The sequence below is a fragment of the Solanum pennellii genome, chromosome 8 (genome assembly GCF_001406875.1).
Source record: "Solanum pennellii chromosome 8, SPENNV200".
In the NCBI taxonomy this organism is placed as follows: domain Eukaryota; kingdom Viridiplantae; phylum Streptophyta; class Magnoliopsida; order Solanales; family Solanaceae; genus Solanum; species Solanum pennellii.
Genome location: NC_028644.1, coordinates 8,419,333 through 8,429,369, shown reverse-complemented (window position 1 = coordinate 8,429,369; position 10,037 = coordinate 8,419,333). Strand labels below are relative to the sequence as shown.

At 37.1% G+C, this 10,037-nt stretch overlaps 1 protein-coding gene across 1 annotated transcript; it reads right to left on the bottom strand.

Annotated features, from left to right (window-relative positions):
- Window positions 1-6,923: 6,923 nt before the first annotated feature.
- Window positions 6,924-8,089, bottom strand: LOC107027476. Its single transcript, XM_015228637.1, has 2 exons — window positions 7,772-8,089; window positions 6,924-7,343 (listed from the first exon to the last, which is right to left on the bottom strand). The coding sequence occupies exons 1-2, from the start codon at window positions 8,087-8,089 to the stop codon at window positions 6,924-6,926; spliced, it is 738 nt and encodes a 245-aa protein (XP_015084123.1).
- Between the last annotated feature and the right edge of the window lie 1,948 nt (window positions 8,090-10,037).

The following is a 10,037-nucleotide window of genomic DNA, read 5'->3' as shown; positions in this document are numbered from 1 at the left end:
GCTAGTAAGGCCCTTAATGAAGCGCAAAAGAACTATATTGTGACTGAACAAGAGCTCTTTGCGGTGGTTTTTGCTTTCGACAAATTCTGCTCCTATTTGTTTGGAATTAGAGTCATAGTACATACGGATCATTCTGCTTTGAGATATTTGATGGCAAAGAAGGATGTGAAACCATGGTTGATTAGATGGGTATTAGTGTCGCAAGAGTTTGTTTTTGAAGTGAAAAATAGAAAAGGGACCGAAAATCAAGTAGTCGATCACTTGTCCAGATTAGAGAATGAAGCTATGTGAGAGTTGGGTGAAAAAGATAAAATTGATGATACTTTCCCTGATGAGCATGTTTCGGCCGCTTCATATGACTTGATTCCATGGTTTGTCGATTTTGTGAATTATTTAGCCAATGATATAGTTCCATCGGACTTGTCCTTTCATCAAAGGAAAAAGTTCATGCATGATGTAAAAAAGTTCTTTTGGGATGAGCCATATTTATATAGGAGTTGTGCTAATGGTCTTATTCGTTGTTGTGTGCCGAAAGTTGAGATGCTAAGAGTTTTGGAGGCATGCCACTCCTGGCTTGTGGGTGGGCATCATAGTTGTATCCGGACTGCCCATAAAATTTTGCAATGTGGCTACTATTGGCCAACCATCCACCAAGATGCTCATTAGTTCGCCAAGACCTGTGATAGGTGCCAAAAAGATGGAGGTATTTCTAGAAGGCAAGAGCTCCCTTTAAATCCCATTCGTGTAATTGAGTTGTTTGATGTGTGGGACGTTGACTTTATGGCCATTATGTGAGTTCTCATGGGATGAAGTATATTTTTGTAGCGGTTGATTATGTGTCAAAATGGGTGGAAGCATAGCACTTGCAAATAGTGAAGGGAAGAGTGTCACCGCGTTTTTGAGAAAGAACATATTTTCCAGATTTGGCACGCCAAGGGCCATTATTAGTGATGGGGGATTCCGCTTTTGCAAAAATTTGTTCAAAGGGTTATTGGAGAAATATGAAGTTCATCACAATGTAACCACTCCTTACCATCCGCAGACTAGTGGGCAAGTTGAGGTGTCAAACAGAGAAATCAAGCAAATTCTAGCAAAAATGGTGAATGCTAGTAGAACCGATTGGTCAAGGAGGCTTGATGATACTCTTTGGGCCTACCAACAGCATACAAGACTCCCATAGATATGTCTCTATACCAACTTTTATATGGGAAGGCTTGTCACTTGGTGGTTGAGTTAGAGCATAAGGCCATGTGGGAGATGAATAAACTGAAGATGGATTGGAATGAAGCATCGGAACAGATATTAAGCATGACATAGAGATACACCATTGCATGACCCTCAATCTAACACTCGAACTAGGTGTCCTATAATCTGGTAGGGTAATGTGGTGTTAAGAGAGTGTGAGGAAAGTTGATTATTCCACTGTTGGTACCTAGCTAGAAATATGTCTTAGACAATTAGGAAAGGATCATAGGCCCTTGTTCAAATTAGCCAATCTTTAGCCTAACTAAAATATATCCAAATGAAATTGATCCCTTTTTTATCCAAATATTTTGAGCTTAAAATGAACCTTTCTTTTCTACCCTAACTCATCTTCCCTGGGTATATTGTGTTGGCCCTAGTCCCTTCTTGTACATGTGCACCTCAACTAAGGCCAAAAGCATAAGTTGAGGGTGGCTAATGCAGAAAATGATCTCGTCTTGGCCCTAACCCAACCTTAGGTATTGTGTACCTCGACTCATGGCTTTTTGAGGGTGGCTATTATGAGTAATGTTCCGAAAAGTGGGGTTGAAAGGATTAATGTGAAAGGAAAAAGAAAAAGAAATAGTGAAGAGGAGAAGTGACTAAATCAAATTAGAAATCAAGTAAAGAATTTGAAAAAAAAATGAAAAAAAAATTAAAAAAAGAAGTGTTTAAAGAAGAGTCATTTGCACAAAAGGAGAAAGAAAGGAGAAAACAAGGCAGAAAATACAAGAAAATGAAGAGTATGACATAATAGACAATGAAAGAGGTAGAACGCTTAGCCGTAATGTCAAGGAGGGCAATAAGTCACTAAATGAATCCATATGTATCATACCTGACCCTGAGCCTACGTTACAAGCCAAGACGGTCCTATCGTGATCCTAAGAGTTTGATATGGTGAACTTAAAGCAGTGAAAATAAGGGCAAGCCTATGGCGACAAGTATCAATTAGGTGTGAAGTTGTTCTGAGAGTGAGAGTTGAATAACGATCCTTATACTTAAATTTGAAATCACTGTGTGAAAAAGCAGGATATCTTTTGATGTGAGATCACTAGTTGCAATATTCGGAAGTTGGTGCCTTTGTGAGGGATAAAAGAGTAGAGGTGTCGACGTGGTGAGTCTGTGCCATGGTCTAATCCACATGAATGAGCCTAGTTAGAGTAAGAGTGAAATCATGCATTAAATCAATGGAAATAGTTGGGATTGATAGCCATATGATTGCGAAAGCTTAAAAAAAGATACTTTTGTACAAAGGTGTTGTGGTGAGTCATAGTGCGTCAATTGACGACAACGATTTTAAGTTGAGGGTGTTGATGTACCGTTGTTTCACGGTACTTTCAATGCTTTTTCCTTAAGTTTAGTGTGTGTCTAGGACTTTTTGTAGTAATTTCAATGTGTTTTTGTCTATGTTTTGCAGGAAAGTTGTCCAAAAATAGAAATGGAGAAGATTGTGCATAAGAGGTGACCCACGAAGACATCGATGGTCCGTAAGGGGCGATCATCGACTTGAGATCCAAGCATCTGGAAGAAAGTTAGGGAATTTTGACAAAGTGTGGGGCTATAAAAGGATCGAAGGTCCATCGACTGATCGATGGACCGTCCTGTCAAACCGTCGATCAAATAAGAGATTAGTCCCAGTATCCGGTGTTGAGGAAATAACTAAGTTTGGAACAACGATGGCATCGACGGACCTTAAGTGTATCGAAAGACCATGTTGTTGGTCCGTTGATTTGATAAGAAAAGATGCAAGGATAAAGGTTGAAGAAGATGTTAAGTATGGACCGACGGAGGTAGTCGACGATCCATTGTTCCATCAACGGATCGACAGTGGAGTCTTTGATTGAAGACGCGTGTCTGGACAGACTTTCCTTATTTTGGACTCCTTTTAAAATAGAACTTTGTTATTATAAATAGGGTTAAAAAACTCGGTTTTGGGGTTAGACTTTTTTTTATACTCTTGTTATTGGAGACTTAACTTTGGATTTTCGGGAATTATTTCAAATTTCCGAAATTGATTGTCAAGTGAATTTTGTTATTTCAAGTGCAATTTATGGATTTTCTTCAAACTTATCAAAGTAAGTACATAAATTATTGTTTAACAACCATGAATTGTGTATTCTTAGTCATGGGTAACTAAATCCACAACTAGGGTTGTGGGAACCATGGGTAATTAACAAGGTAAAACTAAATAAATAACAATTCTAGAATAGATTGTTGCATGTATTGATAATTCTTTCGTTTAGAAGTCGTTTTAACGAGTGCACACGTTAGAACTTGCCCTATTTCTACTCTCCGAATCAAGGGGGTAGTTAATAGGAAAAAAGTTATCAACATAGATTTAGTGGACACTATCTAATATACTAGTTTCAATAAATGAGAAGTAGTAACTAAGCCATATATTTAATATGTTGCTTAATATGAGGTAAAGGTAACGGTGAGTAAATAATACACACGTAGCCGGACCAAGGTAGGGGTGAAATTCTCTATTTGCCAGACTAAGGAATTAGAGATACCTAACTTATCACTTTGCATGTAAGACACAAGGAAAGAATTGTTATAGCTAGGATTACCGCGTTATGAACCTACGTGGAACACTTATATCCTAGTTTTTTCATTACTTGATAAACACCAAAGTTTTACTCTTTCTACTTGTTTTACTTAGAAATAATTAAACACTTTTGTTTCACAAAACCTCCCATTTTTATTACCTATTTTTTGGAAAGGACTCGACTAAATAGATGTAACCGTAGACTAAAGTTAAGTGTAAACAATTTTCCTCGTGGGATTAACCCTAACCTAATAATTGGGTTCTTTACTTTATACGACCTCTTATACTTCTTTAGGGAAGTATAATTTGAGCGTATTAGGAACATGGTTAAGGAATATGATGGTCTTTTATGTACTCTAGTCTCATTCTCAGGTAGAGCTACATTGCACTCTAGTCTCATTCTCAAGTAGAGCTGCAAACCATAACATACTCGCTCGGTGCTAGCCTTTGTTCTCATAGAGTAAGTTCAACATAAGGGACATATGAAAAGGTACCATCTCTTTGTCTTTACCTAGTTATAATGCACCTACCAAAGATAGGTCCACTAGGGCTACCATTTAATGGTCTCTAAGGATAGCTCATTCTTAACCTTCTTTCTATAGAAGATTCCACATATTAGTCATGCTTAGAAGGGAACCATGTTAGGTCTACTGATCCTAGACTTTCATATTCTTAACCTTCTTTCTATATAGAAGATTCCACATATTAGTCATGCTTAGAAGGGCACCATCTTAGCTCTACCGATCCTAGAATTTCATTAAACATTCATCCATACACATACAAGACAAAGGTGCATAAGCCTACTAAGTGAAAATGTTCATATTCATCATATACGTGTATCAAGTAAGGGACTCAAGTCTACCAAAACAAGACAGAACATACTTTACTTTATTTCATATAACATATCATTCTTTGAAGCACTTAGGAATGACCTTTATCATCTTTATGTCGTCCTATATATTACTATAACATTATCAATATAACCATCATAGACTCATATAGTGAAGTAGGAATAATCATGTATCAACTTTAAAACTACACACGTAAACACATAGACATAATCCAACATGATCACTTAATATCCATAGAAGAGCACATACTTTCACATAACTAGCATGTAGATAGATATGATCATACTTCACAAAATCAATAAGACAAATCATCATAATACTACAAATAGGGCCGACAAGGCCACAACAATTGCAGATAAACTTTATATCATAAGATAGCCCATAGAAAACTACACTATAATTCATAAGTATAGACACATCATCACTTAACCCATAAAATAGTCATAATAGGAATTTGCTTGGGTTGCATGGGTTCATAAGAAATATAAATTTAAAAACATTACATTAACATCAGTTCAATTCTAAAACATTGATTTAAAACCTTTTATGCAAGAACCCATGGCTAGATCATAAAATTCGACAAATCATGTTTTTGATCATCTTTAAATCATTGGAATTGAATCCTTGAGAAATATATTTCAAGGATGTATAAAAATACCTCATAGATTAAGAATCCATGAAAATATGATTGGAAACTTCGAATACTTCATTTTCTTCCTTAAGCTTTTCTTGTTCTTCAATGGAGTTTTGAAAAGAGTGTGTTTCTCGAGAAATGAGAGAATTTCGTTTTGATCTGATTAAGGACGTTTAAAAGTGGTCAAAAACTGACCTAATATCAATATATAGTTGTCCCATGAATTACCCTAAAAGAATCTCCACTTAAATTACCAAAAACGCCCCTCCTAGCTCGACAAAACTAGGAGAGTGTTTGACTAAGGGTCTCGGGTTTAATTAGGATTTAAATTAATTAATTAAGTTAATTTAATTATTTAAATGACCTAGGTTAATTAATAAAGTACCTGTAAATTGTTAGGACCATAAACAACCCCTTTGGACCATCCTAAGTTAAGTACTAGGATGTTTCTTTAGTTAGTTACTCGGTTAGTGTCACCCGGTTAGGTCTTAGTTTGTCGAGTAAAATAGTTGGTTTATTTTAGTGAATCCTAGGTTAGTTAGCTAGTTAGTTAACTTAATTATATCCTAGGACAGGTTAGGGATCTTGGCCCCACGTGGATGGACCCTACGCGTGCTTGCTCCCTAACCACCCTAATCGAATTCGGTTGGGCTTGTCTCTCGGCCGGTTGCATATGTGCTTGCTCATGTGTTGCTGTGCACTTTCCTAACCGTGCACTTATGGAAAATTTACTTCTTGTCCAAGGATCCTCACTATATCCTTGGGCACTGCTTAATCTATATGATCATTTTAAATGGTTATGTGGTATGGTACCTAGGCTTGACACTTGGATGCCTCGTACCTAATATGTATAATGTGAAAAATGTAGTTATTTTAGCTTAGGGTCTTCAATGCAAGTACACTTCCGAAACAAGCTTGGACCGGGGCATTTGAACAACAAGGTGTATTCTAAATTTTGTTAATACATTGAAATTGGCTAACACCCTTAAGCCAATATTCTCCATCATGCCCATATTGAGTAATATTGGGTATTGGGATGCATATGTATCCCAATACATATTCTTAAAATCTATTAGGCTCTTCAATAGACAAGTACGTTTTCTCGAATGTTACATTATCCCCCTCACTTAGGAACATTCATCCTCGAATGACACTAAAATCTTTTGAAGGGTAGGAAATAAACTTAATACTAGCAGCACAACCACCACATAACATATCATTATACTTAGCACTCAATTCATAACGCATAATCATATAAGAGCTATATATTCATAACACATAGTGAAGAACTTCCTTCTTAACCTTATCATAAGCTCAAAATGCATCAAAGAGGTACCAAGCTATCGTTTTTCTCGAGACAACAACAAAAAATTTCAAGAAAACATATGCATACATGCTTCACATAAGTGCAAGAATAGGGTATGAAAACATCTCCTTAAAACTCTAGTTGGTCCTATATGTTACCTAAACATATGCACCTATTTAGAAAATAAGTCAATTAACTTCAATTTCAATTAGACTCATAAACACAATGCAACATGCAACATGCTACTATGACATTCTATCTCTTAAGATCGAATTGAATAGAAGAGATGAGACAACAATCTACAACAAAACTACTCGCCATACTCCCCCACTTAAAAGGATCTCATATAACTAAGGAGAGAAAACTATAACTTACCGACATCACATCATCATCCGATTTTGCTCCTTTGGCTCGGAGAGCATAGAAGTGATTCCTCCTTGGAGCACCACTATCCGAAACATTAGCAGGAACTTTCTTGGCTTTTCTTCCTCTAGCCGAAATAGTAGGACAATCCCTCACCTGGTGATCATCCTTCCAACAACCAAAGCACCCACTAGTACCAGCTAGAGACTTTCCACAGTGCTTTTTCCCACAAGTCGCACAAGTAGGCCTAACCACTTGGGAACCACTACCTCTCTCATGGTTCACCTTAGGAGCACTAAAACCATCTTGGTTTTGAATCCCTATTCTTAAACTTATGTTGAACTTGCTCATCAGTTCTTCCCCTATTAGCATCTCTAATTCTCCTCCCAAGTTTAGACTCTTCAATGGATTGAGCGTACAAAATAAACCTAGATAGAGTCATGATACATGGAGCATGGTTATACGACATTCTTCTTTCACCATATCCGAAAAACCGATCAAAAACCTACTCATCTAATCCCTAGGGTTAGACACCAAGGATGAAGCATACTTAGACAATCGGACAACTTCAAGGAATACTCCTCAGCACTCATGCTACCTTGCCTAAGGTTTATAAATTCCTCAATCTTAACCTCCCTCTTCTCACGGGGAAAGTAACTTTCTAAGAATGCTTTCTTAAACTCTTCCCACTTTAAGGGACCTAATTCAACCAGTCTACTATCCTTCTATTGAGTAAACCATGCTTGCGCAACATCTTTCAATTGATACGAAGCTAACTCCGCTTTCTCCCTAGAAGTCACTCCCATTGCATGCACTATCTTATACACCTCATCCAAGAAAGCTTGGGGATCTTCTACCACCGTAGAACCAAAGAAGGTAGGAGGATTCATCCTCACAAAGTCCCTCAACCTAGAGGTCATAGTACTCTCCATAGCATTCACTCTAGGCCCAATGTCTCTATTCACTTGAGTTGTCATAGCTCGGGCTAGGGTAAGGAGAGCCTCTCTAATCTCCCCATTATCCATTTCCGGGGGAATAATCGAAACCTTATTATTTCCATCCACAATAGGTACTTGATCATCTTGAACACCTTGAGGAACTTGATTAACTTGTGGAACATTTCCACCGGGGAGGAAGCCCCTCATTCACATCATTCTTTTCAACCCTCTTAGCCGGTGTCCTCCTCGTATTCATCTTCATAGAATACAAGGAAAACCATAAGGAAAGAGCAGTTATAACCTTTTACTCTTATCCACGCCGTAGGAGCAGAAAAGAAGGGAAACTCTATCATCCTATTACCTCTCGCCCATAGATGTGTTGCGATTCACACCGATGGTCAAGACTCTACTAGACATGGATTTTTGAAAATTTTTGATTCCTAAGACTACTTCATAACCTTATTCTCTGATATCGAGTTTTGTCACGACCCAAGAGTACCCCTAGATGTTAGGGCATTCTCAAATTGTGGCACGACATCGTCGAACTTTCAGAGGTCTAAGACAAGCCCTTTCTACCATTCATTGCATACATGTATGTAAAGTAGTGCGGAATTAAAACTTTTCATACAAAATAATATCTCTTTTTATAGAAAAACATATTGAAAGGATAAGTCTCAAAGTCGCCTTCTCAGACATACGAATATATTGGGACACGACCCATACTTCAACATATATAAAGTAGCTAAGTCTATTACAATACATCAATAAGGAAAACTAAACATCAAGATGTCCTCGGATCTAATGAGGACATACCATATTCTTTTCTTGAATGAATACTAATACAAGCTTCAACTTTGAGACTCCTTTCAAACGCCACCTACACCTTTAGAGATAAACAAAATGAATGGAATTAGTACGAACACTTGTACTTAGTATTGCATAATGTATAAAATCATGAGAAATGGATATTCGTATAAAACAAGCTCGTTGTGATTAAAACATCAAAGTATAAGTATAAGAATAACATTCAACACCTTAGAAACATACAAGATATCACATAAGCATTTTATCAAATATTGAAGGACATTACCATGAACTAAATTCAAATTTATAGTAACCTCTTTTAGCTTGCATTCTTCTCACCAAAGGTTATCCTAAGGTGACATCATTCTCTTATTCGTTTCATTAACGCCCCACCTAAGGTTAATCTAAGATTCAGATAGGTAAAAAAAAAGAAGAGACCGCACATACACCCTCTTCAAGGTTACCTAAGCAACCCTCAAAGCTAACCTAGATAGAGCATATTCTATTCATCGTACATTAGCAAAAGTCGTAATCGTTCATTAAGTCAATTAGAAGACATTTCATTCATCAAAGACTTAACATAATGGTCTTAGAAATACCTAGGGACTCACATACTAGCGTCTTCAACGTCAAGTCGTGCAATGACTAGATAGCATCCCATTTCACTATGTAAACTTCCTAGAACTTATCCAACACTAGCACGTATCCCACGTTATGAGAATAGGAAATAACCGACATAGACAATACTAGATAGGCATGGAATCCAGATTTCTAACCTACTCTGATGAGGGTGTTCTACTTGCCAAGGGTAGAACTAGGACACATCCCATGTAGGCACATGGTTGAAGAATATGATGGTCTTTTATGTATTCTAGTGTCATTCTCAAGTAGAGCTACGTTGCACTCTAGTCTCATTCTCAAGTAGAGCTGCAAACCATAACATACTCGCTCTGTCCTAGCCTTTGTTCTCATAGAGTAAGTTCAAAATAAGGGACATATGAAAAGGAACCATCTCTTAGTCTTTACCTAGTCATAATATACCCACAAAAGATGGGTCCACTAGGGATGCCATTCAATGGTCTCTAAGGATAGCTCATTCTTAACCTTCTTTCTATAGAAGATTCCACATATTAGTCATGCTTAGAAGGGCACCATCTTAGATCTACCGATCCTAGACTTTCATATTCTTAACCTTCTTTCTATATAGAAGATTCCACATATTAGTCATGCTTAGAAGGGCACCATCTTAGGTCTACCGATCCTAGACTTTCATTAAACATTCATCCATACACATACAAGACAAAGGTTCATAAGCCTACTAAGTGAAAATGTTGATATTCATCATATACGT

Coding starts and splice junctions, on each gene's coding strand:
- LOC107027476 (XM_015228637.1), bottom strand. CDS start 8,089: ATGAGGGGCTTCCTCCCCGGTGGAAATGTTCCACAAGTTAATCAAGTT. Junction 7,344..7,771: donor CCCAAGCTTTCTTGGATGAG/GTGTATAAGATA, acceptor AATCCATTGAAG/AGTCTAAACTTGGGAGGAGA.